The following is a 26,544-nucleotide window of genomic DNA, read 5'->3' as shown; positions in this document are numbered from 1 at the left end:
TAATTCTCACAGCAACATAGAAATGTGAAGTTATGAAAAAGACTATTTATTGATGCGTAACACTGAAATGATCTAACTCATATGTATGTGCTAAGGGCCAGTTCTCTGACTGTACTCTCGATGTAACTCAACGTATAAATTAGACACTATAGTGAGATGAGTTATTTTTAGACTATGTCAGCATGTTGACATCAGTCATATATTGTGCCCAATGATATAACAACAAAGTTATAAGATCCATTTACCATATATATTTATTTCAGTTTAGTTTAATTGGTCTAGCTATTGTGTTACATTGACATGTATTACATTTAAATGGGTTCCATAGTGTTAAAAAAAATAAAAATATAAACTTGACATAAACAGACACATTTACTGTCTAACATTGGCGCTTGCAGAAATGAAGCCTGCAGGTAGCATAATCCACTTGTCATACCAGAATTGCCCAGACAGGTTAATCATAAATTATGTTGCAGCAAGCACATAATAAACAAGTTTTACGCAATTAACAATTACAAAAACTTACATAAATGTAAATAATAATCGAGTAAAGTTTGGTCACAGACTTTGACGTTGACTTGACAAAGTCTTTGAAATAATTTTGAAACGCTTGAAGTTTGAAGATTTTACTCAAAGTCAAATGTTTCTAGCATGAATTAACACACAAGTTGTGTCCCAAATGATGCACTATACACTATGCACTTAAACACTATGTAGCTACTTATGCACTATGTACTCAACCGTATAGTGTATGAACTTTAGATGGTTATTTTGTCATTCAAAATCAGAATCTGGTAGTGCTTCCCCCTCCAACTACGTAATTAAAGTTGGTCGAGTGCATGAAGTGTCCAACATTCCACACGTAGTTTTTTCCCGGTAATTTAGTGCATCATCCGGGTATTTAAAGTGCACTTTTTCTTTTTGGAATTTTCAGTGTGAACACACTACTTACACTACTCATACTTAAAAACGTTATAGAATAGTGCATGAGTATGCGAATTGGGACGCACCTCATAAATGGTATCTTGGTAAAGGTGAGACATATGAGGTCCAATACAACCTAATAATCATCTAATAAAAAACTAATAAATCATTAACAGCCTGCAACAAACACCAGCATGTTTAATACAATAAGTCATTTGCATTTGGTCTTCAAATAATTTAATAACCTTAAATTTGAAAGACAAAAAGGATAGGCCTATGTTCCACAAAAAGAAAAACAGTTAATAAAAAAAGTACAGGAAGTACTATGTGATGTCAAGAATAAGTTCTAAGTTTAATAACTTCAGTTAAATGTAGTTAGAGCAGGTACTGAATCTAATACTGCTTATACTGCAAGCATGTAGGTCACAGATGTGCATATACTTTTGAATATCATAATATTACACAGACACCAAGCATTTCACATGCATAATACTGTTTGATGTTGGCAGTAAATCAGCATTTTAGATCTTACAGACTTATGACCAACATCTCTACACTAAAAAAAAAAGGTGCTATACGGAACTAAAAGTGGTTCTTGGTCGTAATCATATATGATCCCCCTATAGGGGAACCACTTTTGGTGCTATCTAACACCATGTCTTAACATGTTCTGTATATGGTAGCTCTACAGCACCTCAGCCATAAAGAGGTTATGATTATGAGCCAAGAACCACTTTTAGAGACTTTTTTTTTTTTTTTTGAGTGTCGGTGAATAAATAATTTCTACATTTTTACTGAGCTACTGCTTCCTTATCAATCACAAACTGCATTTTCTCTCTTGTAGGCTTTCCTTTGAAATTCTTTCTAGGAAAATGTTTTAAAATAGCCTCAAGCAAGTTTTTGGACAGGTGAGTACATGTCTTTTCTCTCCTGCTCCATCATACGCCCATATTTGGTGGGAAACAGGGAGACAGGTTACTTGAGACCTGTGTACGTGTGAGTTTATAACAATGGATTTGTCCCAAAAGCAAACACAGAAAGCCCGTTTACCTCAGAGTCTGAAAAGAAAGAGAAAGAAGTGGTCAGAAGAGACAAACATGTATCAGCGAACCTGTCGACTGGACCTCCGTTCACCCACACAAATTGTGTATGTCGTTGGTACGGAAATTAAGGTGATCCTAGACAGGTAATATAATAAATATTATAATCCATTGTTTTTATTCATTGTGTTCTTAACAAATTGCACAACTGTATTATGAACTGAGGAACAGCAGCAGTTGCCAAGTCTATATATTGCTGAGTGGAAAAAGTACCCATTACTGTTTTTATTATATAGGCATATGCACAATCTAAAAATGATGGCGTGAAAACTAAACACTGAATGTCTTTTTTTATTTTTTATTAAAGACTTAAAAGTAGGCTACTTTAACATTGGGCATGATGGCTGCCTATATAGTGGAAGTGGTTATGTCTGAAGAAAGTTTTAGAAGTATTACTTTAACCCCCAGTTGTGTCGGTGTTTAAAAACTTTTGATTAACTAATCTTTGTATTAAATTGTGTACTCATTAATATAATAAAAAAAAGAAAAATGCTATTTAGATTAGGTATTTTGCATGCATTGGGACAATGATAAGGAGTTTTTAAGTTTTCTTTTACAAAAATTAACCATGGTTTAACAACAAATAATAATAAATAATAAAAAAAACATGGTTATTGTAGTTAACCCATTGTAACCCCAAATGAACCATGGTTTTGCTACACTAACCATAGTTTAACCCTAGTATTTGTGGTAAAAATGTGGTTATACAAATGGTAATCAAGCCACCAAAAAGCCATGGTTAGGCTACTACATTTTTACTACAATTAAACCAGGGTTAATTTTAAATCAATCAACTTAAAGTCAATCAACTCCACTGTAAATGGAAAATATTCCATACACAAAAGACCAATGAAGGCAGTTCCTCCATAGTATATAAATAATTCATTTGACTATAATGTAATACAATTTTAGGTGAAAAATAATGGCTTGTCTGAAAGCAGTTTGTGCAGCCGGTTCACCATGAAAGAAAAGGGTATTAAAATAAACATTAAATTGCTTTTAATTGTTTTTCCCCCCCAAAGTATTTGCATCATGCGCTTGCAAATTGAAGAAACAGGGTTTGTTATCCTGAGGCAACATGGTGCAATCCTACTGGGTCAATTGAGTTCGGTCGCGCTGGTGTAAACAGCGCCCTCTAGCGGCGAGTCGCTTGTTCTGCACACTGAGTTGTGGGCGTTTCCATATATGGTTCAGTTTCCTAGACATCCACCTGCTTTTGTTCAACCAATAGGCTCTCGGGCACGGTGACATCTCAAGTACATAAAGCGTTAAAGGTAAATTGTTCAAGTCACTTTGAAGGAAAAACGCATCTTCAAGAAAATCATGTTGTCCCGCCGATCACTTACAATTGACACCGAGAAAGCGACCAAGACGACATACGTGGTCGGAACGGAGCTGACGGTGAATTTAAACAGGTGGGAGAGTTTATTTTTAATTCATTATGCGAATAGACTCGTATTACTATTAGAACGTTGTTTTATTTTAAGGGGACAGTAACACAGGACGCGTTCATAAACAGCGCGAATGAGCTGACCAAGGGAATTAAACAACGGTCTATTTTAATAGCTCGAAAGACATCTTTAAAGGGACAGTTCACCTTAAAATTATAAAACTTTCATCGTTTATATTCACGTTGTTTCAAAACCTTTATGACTTTCTTTCTTCCGTGGAGCACAAATGGATATGTTAGGCAGAATGTTAGGGTCGGACAGCTGTAGTCTCCATTGACATCCATTGCATCTTTGTTTCCTGCAGTAGGAGTGAATGGTGACTGAGGCTGTCAGTCCACAACATTATGATAAAAGACGTATGTTTACATACTATAAAAGTACATTCCTGCTAGTTTGATTTCTTTTATATATTTTGAACAATGTTTATGTTAAGGGTCAAACTGACTCAGAAACATGTTACCTTGAGTACGTAGATTTCTGAAATATCCAGCAAAGGGTTAAAGCTTACTACAGTCTGAGTTATGTTTAGATCAAAGGAACATATTTAAGGAGTTTGAATGGAAAATAAAAGGATTCATTTCAAAATGACTATTATTATTTTGACAGGCACATCATTACAGACTCTGGGAACCTAAACATAAGAATAGTCGATCCAAACACAATGTCGCCAAAGATGTTCGTCTGATACATCATACATAGAGCAACAATGAAATATAGCACAGACATTAGACACAAGTATGATTGCATTTTGCATTACAATAGTTTGCATTATACTTAAAATATCCTTTTGTTTTATTGTTCTATTCATAAAGTTTCAAGCTTTAAAGGTCCCATGGCATGGCATTTTTCTATTATTTTATAATGTTTCCTGAGGTGTACTTATATTGTTAGTATGACTTTTACATCATAAAATGTCATAATTTAGAAATAAAAGGCATTTTTTCAATACTGCTGTTTGCCCTGTGGCTGAATGCCCTGCTTCAAGAGGCGTGTCTGCTGTGAGACTTCAGTAAAAACGCCCACTGTTGTGATTGGCTGACATCTTTGCATTTTAAATGAGCGGAGGGGGCGTGGTTTAACTTGGTCTACGAGGCACGAGCAGGCACGAGCTGCTGCCAGAGAGACGGATGGACCTGAGTTCACTTCACATCAGTTCTCAGCATGTCTGAACTGTTGTAGTTTCAGCATATACTTCAGGTTATTAGTCTATTTCTAGTCGGAGGGATTGTCACTCATGTCAGAGGTTAGTAACTTTAGTAAATTATGGATCAGCGCTGACTGGAGACGCGAACCGTTAGAACGATTCAGTCCGATTTGGTGAACTGATTCGGTTCACTAAAAAGAACCGGTTCAAAAGAAAGATCGTTCGCGAACCGGACATCACTAATGTACCAGAGACAGAGCTCAGCGATCGCTAACAAAGTTATTTATAGTAACTACTGAGTTATGAGAGCGCTGACAGTCAGCGCGAGTTTATTGTGTTTGTATCTGAGAGTTCTGAATAAACACGAGTCCCAGTCACACCGAGTCCGTCTTCATCATTATTACCAACTTTGTAACACATGCAAAGTACCATTACAGCTGTCGAGATGAACGAGTTAAAAGTAAGTGTTGATAATAGCATTATTTTTAAAATAAAATAAAAGCGTCAGTGACGCGCGTTGAGTACACAGCGCAAACAAAGACACAACAGCAGTAATCGAATGTAATCCAGTTTATTGTGGGGCTAGGCTGGCTAGCCCGGATATGCTCACGCTTACCCCCCTTCTGCTTAATCTCACGCCGCGTTTGGTGCCTCCGCTGTGGGCCAGATGCAGTACTGGATGTTGAAGGCCAACGGCCAGTGCAGCCCGAGCTTCGGCGTGTGTGAGGCCGATGTTGAGCAGAAACTCATGACTGTATGCACATTTTAGAACCGATAGACGCGACGAGGACGTACAAAAACACTGACTCACAAGAAAGAAAACACGAAAACACCGTTCTGTCGGGAGAGAGAGAAGCCGCTGCATGTGCACGAATAATAAATAATTAGCTACACATCAGAAATTACTGATCACAGATCAGAAGGAACTGAAAAAAGACTTCTGTTTTCATTTGTACATCCAAACACTGAGAAACTGCCAGCATTCACTCGTTCACAACCCATGATCTCTCGAGCGTTTGCATGGGCGTGCCAGATTCTCTGGGCGGAGGAAAGGGAGGTAACCGTTCCTGCTTGGACGTCAAACCAGGAGACTTCAGGATTGGCTCGTCTGGCCTGTCATTTTCTCAAAGGCAGAGAGAGACAGCCAGAACTCGGGTTTACACCGATCAACATTTCTATCCACTTGGGGACAATATTCAGGCTAGGCGAACTCATATTAATGTTGAAAAACCTCATAAAATGAAAATTTCATGCCATGGGACCTTTAAGTTTGTAAACAATACATGGGCAACATCATTCTGGAATGAACTGAGTTTCACAAAAAAAAGAGAGAATTTGCCTTTTGTAATATTTGCAGATATTGGTCTGTTTGTCATAATTTTATGAAGATGTTTTCTTTTTATCTGCTTGTTCTGTGATGAATATTTGCCGGGAGAATTTAGGTGGGATTGTTGAATGATGAATTTCTCCTTTCAGTTCCAAAGGCGGATGAATGCACTTGTTTGTGCTGTGACATTATTTAAATTCATCACTGAACTCTGTCTCAATTCTTCTGTTTATAATGGCCTCTGTCTGCTATTGTCTTTGATAGCTTTCCAAACCTACTAATAGCTCTTTTCTTTAGGTTTTTAGAAGGCTTTATTACTTTTTTTATTAGTCCATGCTAAAAGAAATAAGAAGACGACCCCCAAACAACATCATCAAGACTAATGTCTTATGATGATGACTTATTAGATGAGTTGGATCCTCAATGTATTACTCATAAATCCATTATGGAAAAATGAGTAATTATCATATTGGGTGGAGGATGGAGTGGCGTGTGACATGCCGCATCACAATACCTAGCATAAATATGAGGTCATATAAACAGCATGTATGATAATTCGCTGTGTAATATCATTGTGCCGCTGCACCCATGGTACAGTAGCAAAGTTAATTGATTATTACGCCAGAATGAGTGTATAGTTCTTGCGATATCAGCCTAGAAAATCGCAACTTTTCCGCATTTTCCGTTGGTCTTAGTACACGATGAAACTACAGAAGAGTTTTAAATTGGAAAAATATCAAAACTCTTTGGTAATTTGTCATTCTGAAAAATAAAAAGTAGTTTAAAACCACAATTAACAGTCTGGTTTCTACAACTTTCACTTAGGAGCAGGGCCGTGCAGAGAGTTAGTCAGGGGCAGGGGCTCAAATGTAAAAAAGGGGCAATATGTAAATATATATATAAATATGTAAATATTTATATATATATATAATAATATTTATACATAACATATATACATATACATATATATATATACATATATATATACATATATATATATATATGTTTATATATCCTTATGCTCATCAAGCCTACATTTATTTAATCAAAAATACAGAAAAAAAACAGTAGCCTAATATTGTGAAATATTATTACATTGTGTTCTTTTTAACTTTTTATTAATCAAACAATCTTGAAAAGAGTATCACAGTTTCCACCATTGACATTAAATCCTCATATTAGAATTATTTCTGAATGATCATGTGACACTGAAGAGTGGAGTAATGATGCTGAAAATCCCGCTGTGATCACAGGAATAAATTATATTTTAAATTATTTTAAAATAGAAAACCATTATTTTAATATATTTCTCAATATTGCAGTTTTTTATCAAATAAATGCAGGCTTGATGAACATAAGAGATTTATTTCATAATGCTGCATAATATTCAAAAATAGTATAATAAAGTCCTTTCACGCATTTCGCCGGCCTACACTTCACATAGCCTAATAGGCCTGTAGGTGCCGGCGGCACTTGGGTTTTGTTAACTTTGATAGTTTCATGAAATAGTAAATTATGTATCAATATAGGCTACATAAATACAAGTGAAATTAACACTACTTACCATTAATGCGACTTTTGATGCTGTGGTTTTGTGCAGGGATTTGTTTGTTGTCTGTTAAAATCCATTTTGTCAGTGATGCAATTTATAAAATGAGCCAAACCGCAGGAAATCGTTCCACAAACGTTAGTTTGTCTGTCCATGTAATTTTCAACCAATTTATGAATAAGAACAGAAAATTACCTCCACTTCACATCGCCCAATGGAATTTGAGCTTGCTTTGCCAGATCACGATTGGTTGGTGTATATACATGACAAACGGGCATTGGTGAATTGTGTAATACTTTAAAATATATAGCTAATATATAGCTTTGTAATTAAATCAACACATTAGCTCTGATTATGGATGAAAAAAAAATATTGGTTTACTTTTTTTCCCGTGAGGCCACACACTCTCTGAAAGGACCATATTTGGCTCGAGAGCCGTTTCCGAACAGTGGAAAATCAGGGCTGCGTTCAGCCCCTACAAAACGTTGCAAAACGTTTTTTAAACGGTAACGGTGCTGCGTTGAACACCCTGTTCTGTTGACGCAAGAGTTGTAACTATGGCAGCCGAGAAGGCCATTCTTTGTGTTCTTTTTGTGGAATTTTCGGAGCCTGATGAAATCGATATAAATACGTGTTTAATACTGCAAAATACATGCTATCACTGCCCTTGCCGTCCAGAATAAAAGACAACATCCCAATCCCATTTAATGAACCTTTTTTATCTCCTGGTAATCAATTCTAACTTAAATCATTTTATTTCTAGTTCTTACTTTTTTAATAGCTTGTATTTTCTTTCTCACTTTATGTCAAGCAATTACCATATGAAATTTGGTATATAAATAAACTTGCCTTGCAATTAAGCTAAAGATATAAATAAATACATCATCATGTTGATTATATATATATATATAAATAAATATATATATATATATATATTAAACTCTTACGACAATCATGTCTTCTAATACCAGCAGACACATTAAACAACTTTACTTCCATTGTGTGAGCTGTCTCTTTAATACTGCGTGGTTTATATACATTTTGCCGCTGATTGGGCTGTCATTTTTGACACACCCACCAAACGAGATCAAACGCATCTCAAACCCGTTGCACACCGTTTCCAGGAAACATGACGTTCAACCGGAAACCGTAGCAAAACGTTGCGCACCGGTTTGAGCTTTGAACGTGCCCCAGCTGTCAATCAAAACGCACGCGACCCATAGCAACGCGTTACGGCAACATTGGACTTTTGAGCCGTCCGTTACTATTGTATGCATTTTCATGTTATAATAATCACATTTATTTAGTTTTATTGACCACGATATTATCATTGATATTTGTCTGAGAGGGGCACTTTTGATTCATTTTGAAAAAGGGCAGGGGCTCGAGCACCCAAAGCCCCCCCCTCTGCACGTGCCTGCTTAGGAGCAAAAATCTGCCTTTAAATTTGAAAGAAAGAAATATTTGACATTTATCGTGATAATTATCGATATCGACTGATATGAAAAGATTTTATCGAGATCACTTTTTGGCCATATCGCCCAGCCCTATTTCAGCTGTGATAAAGAGACATCCACTCTTGCATTGCGTGTTTGTGAATTTTGGGGGCGGAGCAATGAAGAGAGGGGTGTGCTTGTTTGGGTTGATGTCAAATATTAACAGTGTTCAACAATGATTCACAGAAATCGCTTACTGCACCTTTAAAACACATGGTTATCTGAAGAGGTTTTTAGACAAAAGACGTGTTTCCACCACAGGAATTTTCCCCAGGAACTAGGGACTTTGGGGTGTGACCAGGGTCTAAATCATGGCCCTCCAGGATCAGCATTCCCCACCCCTGGTCTAAATTAAGTTACGGGTAAAGATTTCCCCCTTAAAAAAGGCCCTGCTTGCGAGGTAGTACTTTTTCAAAGTTCAGGAAATTTCGGGGGTGGGACTAGGGCGCTAAACATGCTGATTGGTTGAGCTCACCCAGCATTTTGAATGGTCGACTCGACGTAGCATTTTATTTCAACCACTATTTTTAAAAGTCAGTTGCGGTGCTTGCAGTAAGAGTTGATTGCTATTCGAATCAACAATGGAGTTTATAAAATACGACCGATGGGCCGACGACGAGGTTCAGGCTTTATTAAGTGTATTTGCAAAGGACGAAATCCAGTGGGATCTGTAAAGTCGACGCGCGCAGTCCTACGTCACCGGACTAATCTTCACGGTACTTTAGACCGCGATGGAAACGCAGACAGCGACAGGTCTGGGGAGGGGGGGAGTTCCTGGGACAAATTGTTCTGGTTAATTTCGGTGGAAATGGGGCTAAAGAGATTATTTTTGTATATCCAACAATGAAATGTGTCTCTGTATTTCTCTATGCTCTCTACAGGTGTGCCCCACCACAGTCCAGGTTCTTCTCAGTAAAATGCTCCCCAAACGTGCATTACAAGGTCACGCCCCCGACCAAGGACAAGGACACCCTTCCGCAACCCCTCACCCCAAACTCTATCCTCCTCATCACCATGGACACAGTCAGTGAGACTGCATTTGACAGCAAGGTACCTAGGTCTAATCACCTTTGAGCTCTAAAAACTATTTACATTAAAGGGTTCGTTCACCCAAAAATGAAAATTACCCCATGATTTACTCCCCCTTAAGCCATCCTAGGTGTATATGACTTTCTTCTTTCAGAGGAACACAATCGGAGTTATATTCAATAATGTCCTGGCTCATCCATCCATCATAAAAGTACTCCACATAGCTCTGGGGGGTTTAAAAGGGCTTCTGGATGCGAAGCGATGTGTTTGTGTGAGAGAAATATCCATATTTAAAACTTTATAAACTAAAATATCTAGCTTCCAACAGACGGCCGTATGCATCGATTTACGGTGGAAGAGTAACCCCTGACTAGCCTGGCTTCGCCCTCCTATGTACTTCCGCTCTATTTTAATTTTCCTTCAGTACTCCGTCTAGGATTGTGGTATATTCTCTGGTTTTCTTCGGTCAAATTTTAACCGGTCCAATCAGCGAACAGAGGGAGTGGCTGAGAACGATGACGTTGATGTCATGCACTAGTTTGAGATGACACACGTCACGACCAAATGTTAGCGATTGGTTATGGCAGATCCAGAGTGGCTCTGGGCAGATCCAATAGTTTTAAACTTCAACAGAGTGCCCGCCTTGAAGGAAGTAAACGCTCGTCAATGGAGAGTGGCCAGACTCTCTGTAGAAATGAAATGTACGAGAGTCTGGTAGGACCAGTCTAACCCCTGATCTGACGCGTGACGTATTGACAAAATCTGAAGCACAGAGGATAGAGCAAAACTAAATCTAAAAATTAGTATTTTTAAAGAGAAATGTCGGAGGATTTCGATATGAGAGAAGAGGAGCTTGAGTTTGTTGCCCTGAGGCATCAAAGCTTACTCTACTCCTACATTCAACGTCATACATTGTGTCAGGGGTTACTCTTTTGGTGTAAGTCGACTTGTGTAGGCCGTCTGTCGGAAACTAGTTATTTTAGTTTTAAAAGTTTTAAATATGGATATTATTCTTACACAAACACATCGCTTTGCTTCAGAAGGCCTTTATTAACCCCCCGGAGCTGTGTGATACTCATTTTCTACAGTATCGATACCAGCTGCCCTCTCCTCTCCGACCGACAGCGAGTTGACACGCACCCGCCTCCTCTCATTCAGTCCGGTTAACCCTCTGAACACGGCGAACGTGTGTTCTGTTGGATTTTTCCTCATGACAGCGTGTTAGTATTGGTGTGACCGGTCTGAATTTTGCGCGGGATTGCACATAACGTTAATTCTACTAATTCCCTCAGATTTCGCCCTCGCATTTGAAGAGCACACACACATACCGTAACAAAGCCGCCTCTGACATACAAGAGCAAAAATTAGCTCCTTTTTCCAGCTTGTTAATGGTCAAATACACTCAAAAATGTCTCAATGCCCATCTTGGTGAGTATTAACGTAAACAGTCGTAACCAGTTCAGGAAGAATGTGTAACAGGAGTGTTTGGGATCCATGCGTGCGTCAGGTCTTAAAGGGACAGCAGTTATTTATTATTCAAACTACAAAAAGACAAACGATCACTTACTGCTCTTGACTGATTAACTTGTGTTACTTTAATGGATTAATTTTTTATTTAATTTGATTACTTTGTTTTAATTTTTTATATTCAGTTTCTTACCTGAATACTGGTAGACCTATACCTGAAAAAATAAAGCAGTCTATTTCATTTGTATCTTTATTCTATTGTATTTATTTGTGCTATTGTTTGTAATTTGTTTATTTGTTCTTATTTTATTACTGTTTACTCGTCTTTTTAAATTCAATTTGAAATCAAGCTTCCTTGGGCTGTATGTAAGCTATTGCCACACAATTAGTTAGCAAATATTTGTGAGATAATTGTAATGGTAACTGATCAACGTTTATACATGAGAAAAAGCTTAAAAGCTTTATCATATAAAGTGATCTCTTCAGAAGAACATTTTAATTGCCTAGACTTTCAATAGACAGACAAAAAAAGAAATTATATTAAAAATATCTATTTGACAGTATATGCGGCGTTTTCCCCCGTGGTATCGAAAATGGTATCGAATATCGATACTTTTTTAGGTATCGTATCGAAGTTAGGAATTCCAGTATCGTGACAAAACTACTTCAAAATCTAATCCTCTATTCACTGCCATTATAAAGCTTTTAATATAACTCTGATTGTATTCATCTGAAAGAAGAAAGTCATATACTCATAGGATGTCTTGAGGGGGAGTCAATCATGGACTGATTTTCATTTTTGGGTGAACTATCCCTTTTAAGAGCACAGCAAAGCACATACAGAAAGAATCCATGGATATTTTTCCACGTTCTCTGCACTGACTGAGGGAAACTCTGCAGAATCTATTTAAACCTAAAATATTATAAACTGAGCCAAAAATACTACACTCTGGTATCTGAAAGCATAAGAAATATTGGTAACACTTTACAATAAGGTTCATTAGTTAACTACATTAGTTAACATGAACTAACAATGAACTGCACTTATAAAGCATTTATTTATCATTGTTAATGTTAATTTCAACATTTACTAATGCATTATTAAAATCTTGCTAACATTAGTTAATGCACTGTGAACTAACATGAACAAACCATGAACAGCTGTATTTTTATGAACCAACGTTAACAAAGATGAACTAATGCTGAACAGAGGTGTTGTTCATGGTTAGTTCATGTTATCTATGTCTATCATGTTAACTAATGCACTAACTAATGTTAACTAATACAACCTTATTGTAAAGTGTTAACGGATTCCATTTGGGTATGTTTCTTGACATATGACCAACCTGTTGCACTAAAGCAGATTATAGACCTTTAGAAAACAAACAGAACTGAAAGAAACTGACATGTGCAGACAGGAAACGCTTGTCTGATGGTGCATGCTGTGGTTAACCCTGGTACTAGTCTACGCATGAAACCGACGCTTACGCATGGACAATCTCACGTCACTTTCACAACACTGTCCATTTGAAATCTGAATATATTTACAAATTTTATCAATGCCATCATTACAGTACTGAAATGTATCACTCTATTAATCTTTGACGAAAACCACAATAATTGTCTTGAGGATCCAGCTCATGCATGTTTATAAGAATCGGATCTGTTCCAGTTGTCTGTGAGGTACTATGGGGAGAAAACGGAGACTCTTGAGGAAGCCGTGCTGCATCTAACAGCTGTCGGTATGTCTCACCATGCAAGCCATACGCCTGTTTATGAATAGTATCAGTATCTGTGCTGCAACTATAAACAGCCTCATGATGCTGGTGGGACTGTAAAGGAGAGAGCAAGCCTCATATTGTCTCTATTCTGTTGCAGAGATATCTCTGGACGTAGATGCCGACCGAGATGGCGTTGTTGAGAAAAACAATCCAAACAAGGTGAGCTTTGTTTGCTGGTAGTCCTGCGATCTGTTCAATATCATCATTATTTGGGAGATTTGTCTTTGCCTCATTGTTTCTTGGCTTGGAGATGGGGCTGGAAAGTCTGATCAAATTAATTAGCTGATTCATTTCCATGAATTAGAGACATGATAAAGCCACATAATGAGAGTTCACCCAGAAATGAAAATCAATTAACATCTTTCTTTCTTTTGTGATATTTTGGAAAATGTCTTTTTTCTTTTTTTGTCACTACATTGGAAGTCAATTTGAACCTCAACTTCATAGAAAAAGGATTTTCAAAATGTCATCTTTTGGCCTGGTTTCACTTAGATTAATCCAGGATTAGGCCTTAGTTCAATCAGTAGCTTTTATAACCGTCCGTGCCTTAGAACAAAACATTACTGGTGTGAATCTTGAGACGAAACAATGGCGCTGACATTTAAGATATGTCAGTGCAAGTTGCTTTCAGTTAAAACAGCTCAAACATGTATTTTAGTCTGGGACTAGCCTTGAGCCTTGTTTGTGCAACCAGGGGTTAATGTTCCAACAGCATGGTGCTATTGTAGATATTCAAGATTTGTAATAGTACTGTATTTTGGGTCTAGGCATCCTGGAAATGGGGTCCTAATGGCCATGGGGCAGTTTTACTGGTCAACTGTGACTCCGAGAGCTCATACAAGAACGAACTGGACAGCGAGAAGGATGAGATCAGTAAAGTCTCGGGTGAGTCTGGGCAGGTCTGGTGTGATATGGGAGGGATTTAAGTCTTGTTGAGATATTTGCTATCTGTAAATAGACTTTGTAACAAACCCAGTGTAGTTTAAACAGTGTAGCAAAATTATTCTTCATTATTAATCATTTTCGCATTGCAAGTTCAGTGAATACTTTCAACCTTTCAATTAAATCTAAATATTTCGTTTATTCAGCGCTGAAAAATATCCATAAATTAGAATTAGGTGCACATTTTCACCCAGAAGTTGTATTTTTCTGTGCATATTGAGCTATTTAGATGAGTTAATATTGGACTTTACTCTTCAAATGCCCTGCTTTGAGAATTGTTATAAAATTATTATTATTTTTTTTTTTATGGCAGATTTGAAGGACATGTCCAAGATGATCCTGCGCACCAACGGGCCCTCTCAACTTCCTGAAGGCTATAAACTGAGCATGTACATCTCGCAGACCAGTTCAGAGAGCGTGAGAGTCTTTAGACCTCGGACAGATGAAAAAAAAGGCAACGTGTGGAGTGAGTGTAGACACAAACACCTGTGAAATAATACAATAATAGCTGGTTTTGGCTTTCTTAAAGGGTTAGTTCACTCAAAAATGAAAATTAGCCCATGATTTACTCACCCTCAAGTCATCCTAGGTGTATATGACATTCATATTTCAGACGAATGCAATCTGAGTTATATTAAAAATGTCCTGGCTAATCCAAGCTTTATAATGGCATTGACTTGTTGGTTCGTTTTTGAAGTCCATAATCTATCATATAACTGCTCCACACAGCTCCGGAGGGTTAATAAAGACCTTCTGAAGCGAAGTGATGCGTTTGTGTAAGAAAAATATCCATATTTGAATCAACATTCTCCATGTTGTTATTATTGTTTGTTAAAAACGAAGGCTGCGTTAATTGCATTAAATATTTTTAATGTGTTAAAATGAAAAAATTAATCGCCTGCGTTAACTTGCCCAGCTCTAAAATAAACACGTTAATAATGACAATTTAACACATGCATATTGTGAAATTTTATGGTGCATGAAAACCATAGGGAGAATTTTCTTTCACCTACATGTGTGTGGTGGAAATTGTCAACAGTCTAAATATAAATATAATGTACAATTGATTAAAGAGATGAAGCAAAAACCAAATAGATTATAAAGGAACATCAATGCTTTACTGAATGGCTCCTCTTCCTTGTACCAGAGCACAAACTCCTGAAGTTGTTCCTGAAAGATTATCTCATGGTAGTGGGAACGGACACGCTGACACAGGAAGTGCCCTATTTGGGAGGAAAGACAGAACTGGTGTTCTATGTAGAAGGTCTTCGCTTCCCTGAAAAAGACTTTGATGGGCTTGTCAGCATCAACCTTAGTCTACTAGAGCCCAGTGGCAAGGTTAGTGAAAGAGGACACTGTCTGGAGGACCTGTAGGACATCAAACCATAACCTTCTGTTCTTGGAGCTTTTATGTTTACCTGCTTACCGCAGTAACTATTTCAGTCTTGCAATAAAAATTACACTGTTGTCTTCAATACAATTCCATTTGAGTAACATAATTATCTTCTAAATACTAAATACTTTTCTGCATGTTTTCTTAAAAGGATATGCCTGAAACGCCGATCTTTACAGATAAAGTCATATTTCATGTTTCGCCCTGGATCATGACCCCTAACACGCTCAAACCCGTGGAGGTGTATGTGTGCAGGTGAGAGTGGAGCAATTCAACACCTTCTTTAACCCTTTACGGATCATATAATGAATAATGCCAGATACAGAAATATGAATTTCAAAAAATGTCTTACTACTCAGTCTTCATAAGCCTTGGAGACTATTGACTATTTGAATTTTTTTGGCAGCACAAATGATAACTACTCGTTCCTGAAGAGCATAAGGAACCTGGTGGAGAAGAGTGGCTACAAACTGAAAATATGTCATGAGTACATGAACCGAGGTGACCGCTGGATGCAGGTCAGTGAAATTATTGGGGAAACAACATTAAATATTGGTAGTACATATTAAATAGATAGATAGATAGATAGATAGATAGATAGATAGATAGATAGATAGATAGATAGATAGATAGATAGATAGATAGATAGATAGATAGATAGATAGATAGATAGATAGATAGATAGATAGATAGATAGATAGATAGATAGATAGATAGATGGATAGATTGAGTTCAAATGTATTCATTTATAAATAAATATTCAGCAAGGAGGCATTATAAATGTCTGTCACTTTTGATCAATTTAACATTACAAAAGATTTAAAATAAATGTTCTTTTGTTTTTATTCTATTTGCCATATTCAGCTTTGCCATCACGGGAATAGATGATAAAATATATTAAAATGGAAAAGTATATTCAAATAATTTTAAATTGAATTAATATTTCACAATATCACTGTTTTTACTGTATTTTTGATCAAATAAATGCAGCCAAGATACTTCTTACATACACTGTGTTCCAAGTGACATATCAGTAGGATTTCAGTACAATATATATTCATATTTTAGTTAAGTGTTTATGTCTTCGGATCTTTTTATATAACCAATATCAATCTCAGACAGGTTTGTTAAAGGTATAGTCAGCATTTACTCCCAAACCTGTATGAGTTTCTTTCTTCTGTTGAACACGTCTTTTTAGGAATGTTGGTAACCAGATATTTGACGGCATCCATTGACCTTCATAGTATTTTTTTTCCTACTATGGAAGTCAATGGCCACCGTCAACCTTTTGATGACCAACTTTCTTAAAAAGATCTTTTGTGTTCAACAGAAGAAAGAAACTCCTACAGGTTTGGAACAACTTGAGGGTGTGTAAGTAATGACAAAAAACGAACTTAAGGTAGTTTGCCAGGTCTTCTCAGGTAAATGAAATTGCTCCACATTATTAAACTGGTCACAGTTCTCATGCAATATGAGGAGGAAGAAAGATCTTTCTGAAGATAAAAAGCATGAAATGGTGCAATGTTATGCAAAAGGCATGTAAACAACTCCTATTTTGTGAAAACTGAATAGAGATTATAGAACTATCAAAATATTTAGATCAGAGAAGAGCCCGGTCAGATAGAGGCTTATTTAAGGAAAGTTTTATTCCAACAAATTGTATTTAAAAGGGCAGCTACAAAAAATACACCAGTAGCTTCCAATACCCGTTTTCTGCTCAACAGTAGTTTTTTTTTTTTTTGTAGCTTCCCTTTTAATTCACTTTGAGTTTTCTTGTGCTGTAAAGTTTTTGCAAAATATTAGTTGTTTTCATGCCTTTTGCATAACATTGCACCATTTCATGCTTTTCATCTTCAGAAAGATATTTCTTCCTCCTCATATTGCATGAGAACTGTGACTTGCTTAATAATGTGGGACAACCTCTATAAAGGGATAGTTCACCCAAAAAGGAAAATTAGCCCATGATTTACTCACCCTCAAGTCATCCTAGTTGTATATGACATTCTTCCTTGAGACGAATACAATCGGAGTTATATTAAAAATGTCCTGGCTCTTCAAAGCTTCATAATGCAGGGAATTGTTGCTCTGTTTTTGAAGTCCATAAAAGTGCATCTATCCATCATGTAACTGCTCCACACGGCTCTGGGGGGTTAATAAAGGCCTTCTGAAGCAAAGTGATGCGTTTGTGTAAGAAAAATATCCATATTTAAAACTTAGAAAGTTAGAAGCTTCCGCCAGATTGGGATAAAAAAAAAGTAACTGGTGTGCAATGTCGTCAGACGTAGCGTAAGCATTTTGAACTGTCAGAGGCACTACACTTTTTCTGTAAGCTGAATACGGAAGGCGATCTGGTGGACATTTTCAATATAACTCTGATTGTATTCGTCTGAAGGAAGAATGCCATATACACCTAGGAGGACTTGAGGGTGAGTAAATCATGGGCTAATTTTCATTTTTGGGTGAACTAACCCTTTAAAGAGGTTGGTCCACATTATTAAGCAAGTCACAGTTCTCATGCAATATGAGGAGGAAGTGTTAAGTGTTAAGTCGGGTTTTTATTTACCTAAGACCTGGCAAAACTGCTCAACAAACCTGTCTAAGATTTGATACCAGTTGCCTAAAAATATATGAGGAATAAAACAAACAAACACTTTCTTTGAAAAACTAAAAGCTGAATGTTTATTGCAGTGAAATCCTATTGATGTTACTTGCATAATCATTTGGAACACAGTGTATATGTAAATGTATATTAATTTAATAATAAACATTATTTTATCTGATAGAATAAGAATCAGAAAGAGTAACTTTGAAAATAGTTTATAGGATGATGCATATAAATCTAACTAGGCAAACATGTCAGGTGACTGTCATATGAGTAATTGCTACTGACTCGCTCTCTCTCTCTCCACAGGATGAGCTTGAGTTTGGCTACATTGACTCTCCCCATCATCACTTCCCTGTTGTACTGGATTCTCCTCGTGATGGAAACCTTCAGGATTTTCCCTACGAGTCCCTCCTGGTAAGTGAGACTGAGAACGGTTCAAGAGAATTGAATTCATTTCACCCTCACATTTTTTTGATGATGTGATGGCATCAAGATATGGTCGCATGCCTATCTAAAGATGTTTAGAATCACTAAAACATTGCGTCACAGGGGCCAGACTTTGGGTATGTGACACGGCAAGCTTTGAAGGAGGAGGTGAGCAGTCTGGACTCTTTTGGTAACCTGGAGGTTAGTCCACCAGTCACAGTGAACGGGAAAAGTTACCCACTTGGCAGGATTATCATTGGAGTGGCGTTCCCTACGTAAGTACCACAACTGTACCCTCTAATAGTAACCACAACTAAAAAGGAACATTTACATTATTTACATGACTTCATGTTGTTCCAAACAATATACAAGTTTGTTGATTAATCAAACTATTACCAATCATTGAGAATATTTGTTTAATTTTAAGGGCAACAGGTGGCCGCAACATGACCCAAGTCGTCCAGGATTTCCTGTGGGCACAAAAGGTTCAAGAGCCAATAGCGCTCTACTCTGATTGGCTGGTTGTGGGCCATGTGGACGAGTTCATGACCTTCGTCCCAGCCCCTGACCGGAAGGTAAACGGATATGTTCAGAATGGCATACTAACATACACTACCTAAATAATGAAGATTTATGTTTTTGAAATAATTATGCTCACCAAGTCTGCATTCATTTGATCAAAAATATATTGTTTTGTCTTCTAACGTAATGCATTTTAAAATGTAATTTATTCCTGTGAGGCAAAGCTGAATTTTCAGCATCATTACTACAGTCTTCTTATCTAGAAATCTAGACGCACCCTAGTGGCAGCAAATGTAATTTGCAGCCAGGGTCGTCTAGCAACTCTCCGTTGGCTTGCGAACTGGAAAAACCAAACTCTGGTCAGGCCAATCACATCGTGTATAGAGTCGGTGGGCGGGCTTAACATAATGACGGCAGAGTTGCGGTGGTTCCGCGTGCTACTTGTAAACAAAGAAGCTGGCGAACAGCAGTCTTTTGAATCAGTTTTGGCCGCGACTCTGGAAGACTTGAAGTTCAGCTTTTCTGTGAGGAAAGAACAAATAACGGCACTGAAGTCATTCTTAAGAAAGGAAGATGTGTTTGGAGTTTTGCCGACCGGATGCCGCCAAAGTTTAGTCTATCAACTAGCTCCGCTTCACCTTCTTCGTTGCTCTGGTTGGTTGTCGCGCTATCCTATTGTGTGCAGAGGGAATTTGAAAGACAACCGTTTATCCCGCCCCTCGGATTAAGCCCTGCCAATGGTGAATTCCCAGACCCAATATCTTGATGTGGGTCTGGCTTGTCAGGCTAACAGTCTTCAGTGTCACATGATCCTTCAGAAATCATTCTAATATGCTCAAAAAACATTTCAACATTTTTTGCTGCTTAATATTTTAGTGCAAACAGTGATGTACTACCTTTCAAAAGTTTGGGGCTTGTAAGATTTATTGAAATTAATATTTTTATTCAACAAAGATGCATTCAATTGATCAAAAGTGACACTACATTTCTGTTTTGATCAAAGCTGCTTTGGTGAACATGAGAAATTATTAATTTATCATTTAATTTTGATCAGTAGTGTACTGTTCTTATATTTGCAGTATGTAACTCAGTTTAGACAATTTCTTTGTTTGACCAACAAAATTGCAGACATGATAACTGGATGCTATTTGTAGACTCAAATAAAATAAAAACAATCCGAGCTGTGATGTTTTAAATGTTCAGAAATTCCGCTTGCTGTTGGCCAGCCCTGACGCCGGATACAAAGTTTTCAAAAGCTTACAACTCAAAGGACATGGAAAAGCTGAAATGTTTGAAGGTAAACGCTCACAAATTTTCTATTTCAAAAAAAGTTGTTCATATTGTAGCTAACATTTTTACTTGAACAGGTATGCCAGAGGCCATCTCTGTTAATGACATCCTGAGCGACAAAAAGCTACAGGCTGAAAACCGATACGTGCAGGTCAGTGAAAATGTACACATGGCATGTGTTTTGTATTCAAACAGTATCTATATATATTTTGGATTATATACAGTACAGTTACATATCTGTCTGTTCTATGGGAAAAAATAATGATGGCATCATATAATCTTTCACTCAGAACTGTATTGACTGGAACAGGGACGTGCTGAAGAAAGAACTGGGGTTGGATGATGAGGACATCATCGATTTGCCCATCCTGTTTAAAATGATAGAAGAGGAGAAAACGGTCCCCAGGTCCGTGGCTTACTACCCTGACATGGTACAGTACTTTATCAATAACTTATTGAAATTCCATTCACAGTTTGACCACCTGCTTTTTCTTTTAATGGAAAATTAGATCCAAAAGTCTGGGCCTCGGAAAGACTTTGTAATGTCTCTAACACCATGTCCTTTCTCGACATGATGTGATAAGAATCCAGCTGCAAGCGATTTGTCTGTCCACACCATGGCCGTAATCATGTCTTAGACATTGGGTGGACCAAAGTTTTTTTTAAATGTATTATTGGTCTTATTGGTTTATTTAAAGGAATTTCATGATTAAAGGATTAAAATGAATTTAAGGAAATAAAGAAAAAGAAATAAGAATGGTAAAAGTTCCAGTTCTATTATAGTTATGGTAAATAACTATTTGCAAATAATATATATATTAGTGGCGGGCATAGATTCATCTTTTTAATCTAGATTAATCTCACTGTAATCTTGGAATTAATCTAGATTAAAATGGCTCATTTGATTTCTGCCGAAGGCATTCAGAATATGTGTGCTCGTAAGTGATCGTTTGTCTTTTTGTAGTTTGAATAATAAATAACTTCTGTCCCTTTAAGACCTGACGCACGCATTGGTCCCACTCTTCCTGTGAGCATGTTACGACTGTGTTTACGTTAAAACCATAGGTTAAAACTCACCAAGATGGGCATTGAGACATTTTTGAGTGTAATAAACTGGAAAAAGGAGCTCATTTTTACACTTGTATGTCAGAGGCCGGCTTTATTACGGTATGAGTGTGTGTGCTTCAGATGCGAGCGCGAAATCTGAGGGAATTAGTAGAATTAACGTTATGTGCAAGCCCGCGCGAAATTCAGACCGGTCACACCAATACTAACACGCTGTCATGAGGAAAAATCCAGCAGAACACACGTTCGCAATGTTCAGAGGATTAAACGGACTGAATGAGAGGAGGCGGCTGCGTGTCAACTCGCTGTCGGTCGGAGAGGAGAGGGCAGCTGATATCGATATTGTAGAAAATGAGTATTGTATCGTTTCAGATATTTCAGTATCAATACATAGCGAAATATGGATATTTTTGACAACACTAGTAGGCATACACACAGGTTCGAAGCCTCGTTCTCTCGCTCCTACAGTGCAATTTGGCTAGGTATACATCCACACTAGAATATGAAGGTGAAAGTCATCATAGCTTGCGTAGTATAGACCCAGCTCCCAACCCAACTTTGAGAATAGATTAACGGCGATATTTTTTTTATCGCCCGATAAGAGTCTCCGATAACGGCCCACCACTAATACATATATATATATATATATATTATTTTTTTAATATGCACACATTCATTCTTATTTTTATCTGCCTAATATGTAAAAATGCAAACCGTTTCTTGTCACATAAAATTCAGTTATGATTTACATAAATTTAATTAAAAATCCAGTAGAATATGACAGTCAAGTAGTTTGCACCACTTTATATTACAGTTGGTCGCTGAACGTTTTTATTGTAAAACAGTTGTTTAGCTACTTGCATCTAACGACGCACTCATTCACTGCTATAACTAAAGTGTCGCGTTGGAATTTGCACTAACAGTAAGCACCGCCTTCTTTGATTTGATTGGTCATCTCACTTATTCTGACAGTGACGAGCGCTGTTAGACCACTGAGGCAGACCAATGATGCCTTTTATCGTGGCTGAATCCGAAATCGCCCCCTACACCCTCATTCATACCCTACTTTAGTCCACTAATACAGTTCACTTGAAGGAGTGAACGAGTCAATTCGGACAGCCGTTGTGTGTACATCAGCTGTACACTCGTTATTGAGGTGAGTGCACTCAATAACGTCCACTATGGTTTCGGATTGCTGTCCCCTAAAATAATGCTCTATTTGATGGTATTGGGGGCGATTTCGGATTCAGCCCGTGTGTTATATTGTGTCTGGTTAGGACACAGTGTTGGGGTCACCAAGGCTGCCTTTATTTGATCAAAAACTTAGTAAAAATTCAATTTAAAATAACTATTTTCTATTTTTATATATTTTAAAATGTAATCTATTTCAAATAATATAATTTATTCCTGTAATCAAAGCTGAATTTTCGGCATTACTACTCGCATGATCCTTCAGAAATGATTCTGATATGAGGATTTGCAGCTCAAGAAACATTTCTTCGTATTATCAATGTTGAAAACGGTTGTGCTTAGCTCAGTGGGAAGTATCATTAAGCTATTCTACCAGACCTAATGCACATGAATAAAACCAGGCTCGATAAGCGACTTGTTTTTCTTTAATGCCTTGCCTGTATTTACCCTCAGGTAAACATGATCGTGTTAGGAGACCAGCTGGGCATCCCAAAACCTTTCGGGCCCCAGGTGAAGGGCCAGTGTGCTCTGGAGACCGAGATGTGTTCTCTTCTGGAGCCTCTAGGCCTCAAATGTACCTTCATTGATGACTTTGCTCCATACCACAAACTGCTGGGGGAAGTTCACTGCGGTTCCAATGTTCTTCGGGAACCATCCCCTTTCAGATGGTGGAACCTAGAGCTGTGAGAGAGAGAGACTAGGAAGAAGAGAGACCTGTCAAGTGCCTACTATGTCTAAAGCAGGATTAACGGGTGTTTAAAGTAGTTACTTCTAGCAATGTATACAGCCTTAACCTTTAAACAAAATGGAGACTCTGTCATCATTTACTCACCATCACGTCATTCAAGCAGCCAAAGAGCTGTCAAGCTCCAAAAAAGATGAGAAAGTACCTCTAAAGTCATTCGTATCACTATGCACTACACGTTCTGAAGTTGTACAACAAGTTGTAATATGCGCCTATAGGCGGATGCACAATGTGTGTACACAACTGCGCAACTGGCTTTTAAAGGGAATGGGAGATGAGACTCTGATTGGTTTATTGCACGTAACGCCTGAAACACACCCATGGCTCATTAAGAGACTAGGTACAACCCTTTTAGACCATGCCGACCATTTTTCCCGTCGTTAAACTAGCAAAAGTGGATTCGGACACGCCCTAAGTGCACTTGCACCATGCGCTTCAGACCATACGCTTAGATCGGTAAAATAGGGCCCATTGTGAGCAAATCATATACTTTTGGAATGACATGAGTGTGAGCAGATGATGACAATTTTGTGATTTTTTTTTTTTTTTATCGTTTTTTTGGTAACACTTTACATTAAGGTTTCATTTGTTTACATGAACTAACCAAGAGTAATACATTTGTTCCTGTATATGTTCATTTGTTAAATACAGCTGTTCATGTTAGTTCACAGTGCATTAACTAATGTTAACAAATACAACTTTTGATTTTAATAATGTATTAGTAAATGTTGAAATTAACATAAGATGAACAAATTCTGTACAAGTGCAGTTCATTATTAGTTCATGTTAACTAATGAAGCTTATTGTAAAATGTTTCCAGTTTTTCAAATTCCAACTTTGGCCTTTTTAAAAAATTAATAAATAAGGGCTTACAATTACCAATAATGTTTTGAGAGCGGTTCAAATGATTGTTAACCACTCAGTGCTGAAGAAAAGTCTAGTTTATAACTATGATGCATCAATGTTTACTCTGTCGCCTTTTGCTAATAATGATTTTACTGGATGATTTTCCAAAATAATATACATAACAGCAATAAATAAACATTCCATGAACCCTTTGATCTTTATTAAACATGATTCCTCTGGTTTTATTACAAAAAAAGGAGAAAACGTCTTATTTACAGTAAAACATTTCATAAAATTAGCATAATAAGCACTTGTAAAAGAGAACACAATCACTTGCAGAAAGCAGTCGGTGTTTGGAATGAGTTTGTGCTTAATGTGCAAACGCATTATGTACAGTTTGACCAGTCAGCAGAGATTTAGGGCTCAGGATTCAGCCACCCAAAAAATGTTTTCCCCTTTTCCGTGTACAATTTTATAAGTATCACCTCTGAAAGCGCCTACAGCACTATTTATAAGAAAAAATCCCTAAAAAAAATATGAACTGGGATGTTAGTCGTACAAAAGTACCATGGTATTTTGATGTTTTTTTGACATGAAACCTTGGTGATGCCATGTTTCTACTCTGACGGTCATACCATGGTGTTCTTTGAAATAAGTATATACAGTAAATGCCATGGTATTTGAAGTAGCTGTAAAAGTAGCCGTGTATTCTGACTAAACAACATTAATTGCAAATATTTCATTTTATTAGAGCACATATTTTGACAGTGACTGATGTTTTTAATGTAACAGTTTGGGATAGTTGCTTAGAATAATTCATCACATTTACAGCTCATGTGATTGGCTCAAAAAAACCTGTATCCCATAAGCCAATGAGACGAATGGGAATGCTGACAGATAGCATTAACACAGTACTAAGAGTAAAAACGAAAACATTGATTATACGATCTGAAATGGGCTGTTTTTTACTCTCAAAAAATCTTAACATTCTTAAAATATGTATTTGTGTTTAAAAACAAAACCATTTTTATTGAGCATCAAGCATCCATCGAGTATATTTTATCTGACCTAGTGTTTTTAGTGTCCATATCTACCATCATATATATCTGCAGTTTCATCAGTTTTACATTCATATTGCTCACTTTCCATATAAGCTAAAAAGGCTTCAGGACTGTAATATATCGGACCCTTCAATCTGCACAGCAGGCTTTAAAACATGAGACTACAAACATGAAGCTACTACATTAGTGTACAGTTTACACACACACGTCAGTTTTACCACAAGCAGCTGTGGCCATACAAAATATGTTGATCAGTAAAACAGCATAATCTTAATAAATAATTTTTAAAAACGTATACAGCATCTCACACCTGATCTATTTGTTTTGTCATAAATTATAATGCCTAAAATGTTTATTGGACAGGATCTGAAATGGCTTAACACCAGAAGAAACACCTAACCGAAGAACAACATTGAACATTTTACCTATATTCACTTTCAACATCATTACTCATTACTGACACGAAACGCAACCCAACAGAACCACACATAGATGTGTATTACGGTGCTTGGCGGGTCCGCGTATATTTTAAGCATGATGGGTTGAGGTTAAACCTCATTTGTTATTCTGAAAGATGCCGAAAGCTTGAGACGGCTTACCACCCCCCGATACTAAAAGATCTACACACCACAGTGAGCCTCAATAAATAAATAAATATGACAAATAAAAAAACAAACCCACACAATGAGGGCCACAAGAAAGAAAGAAAGAAAGAAAGAAAGAAAGAAAGAAAGAAAGAAGCCTATGGAAAGGCCATAAGAATCATGCATGATTGATTTCCCAGCTGGCAGCTCTTCTCTGTTGTACCAGGCAGGTTTGCTCTTTTGCCTACAGACCAACAGCCACATGATAGATGACAAAGGGGTGGAGTCCTTACAAGAGCGCGCTGATATTCTGATGCACACTTGCCCGACTGTACGCCGCGGGCTGTAACTAGTGCTTCACACCCTTTCACATCCGTGTCTCTCGAGGAACTCTTGTGAGCACATCGAGTGTCCGCTGCGAAGGGCTGCTTATGAAAATGCTGTGAATAAGACATATGTTTCATGAGAATAAGATACATGAACATATATACATGCATATACATTTACATTTAGTCATTTAGCAGACGCTTTTATCCAAAGCGACTTACAAATGAGAGCAATAGAAGCAACTAGAACAGTCAAGGGCAACAGTATGCAAGTGCTGTA

The 26,544-nt window shown here is 37.3% G+C and overlaps 2 protein-coding genes across 6 annotated transcripts in view; one reads left to right on the top strand and one right to left on the bottom strand.

Moving 5' to 3' along the window:
* The first annotated feature begins 1,868 nt into the window (after positions 1-1,868).
* padi2 (peptidyl arginine deiminase, type II) lies at positions 1,869-24,542 on the top strand. 3 transcript variants are annotated; one of them, XM_079840269.1, is made up of 16 exons: positions 1,869-2,110; positions 9,873-10,041; positions 13,160-13,229; positions 13,366-13,427; positions 14,036-14,153; positions 14,524-14,676; positions 15,358-15,548; positions 15,755-15,858; positions 16,010-16,121; positions 18,515-18,622; positions 18,758-18,909; positions 19,062-19,209; positions 20,360-20,453; positions 20,524-20,597; positions 20,737-20,877; positions 23,156-24,542. In XM_079840269.1, the coding sequence occupies exons 1-16, from the start codon at positions 1,935-1,937 to the stop codon at positions 23,387-23,389; spliced, it is 2,106 nt and encodes a 701-aa protein (XP_079696395.1). In that variant the 5' UTR covers positions 1,869-1,934; the 3' UTR covers positions 23,390-24,542. The 3 variants fall into 3 exon arrangements, with proteins under 3 accessions (XP_079696395.1, XP_079696396.1, XP_079696397.1); XM_079840270.1 differs by lacking the exon at positions 1,869-2,110 and adding an exon at positions 3,168-3,439 and having other exon boundaries at positions 23,156-24,536; XM_079840271.1 differs by lacking the exon at positions 1,869-2,110 and adding an exon at positions 3,321-3,439 and having other exon boundaries at positions 20,737-20,852; positions 23,156-24,516.
* Positions 24,488-26,544, bottom strand: part of rap1gapb (RAP1 GTPase activating protein b) — a 67,703-nt gene continuing 65,646 nt past the window's right edge. For 2 of the 3 annotated variants that reach the window (XM_079840266.1, XM_079840267.1), the window contains one exon: positions 24,488-26,378. The gene's annotated coding sequence lies outside the window, so the exon portion shown is untranslated. The remainder of the gene's footprint in view (positions 26,379-26,544) is intronic. The other variant, XR_013818270.1, reaches the window with a different exon arrangement.

This window comes from Gobio gobio (assembly GCF_949357685.1).
Source record: "Gobio gobio genome assembly, chromosome: 17".
NCBI classification, from domain to species: Eukaryota; Metazoa; Chordata; class Actinopteri; order Cypriniformes; family Gobionidae; genus Gobio; species Gobio gobio.
Note: the sequence above shows the minus strand (reverse complement) of the source record. Positions and strands in the feature narration are given on the sequence as shown.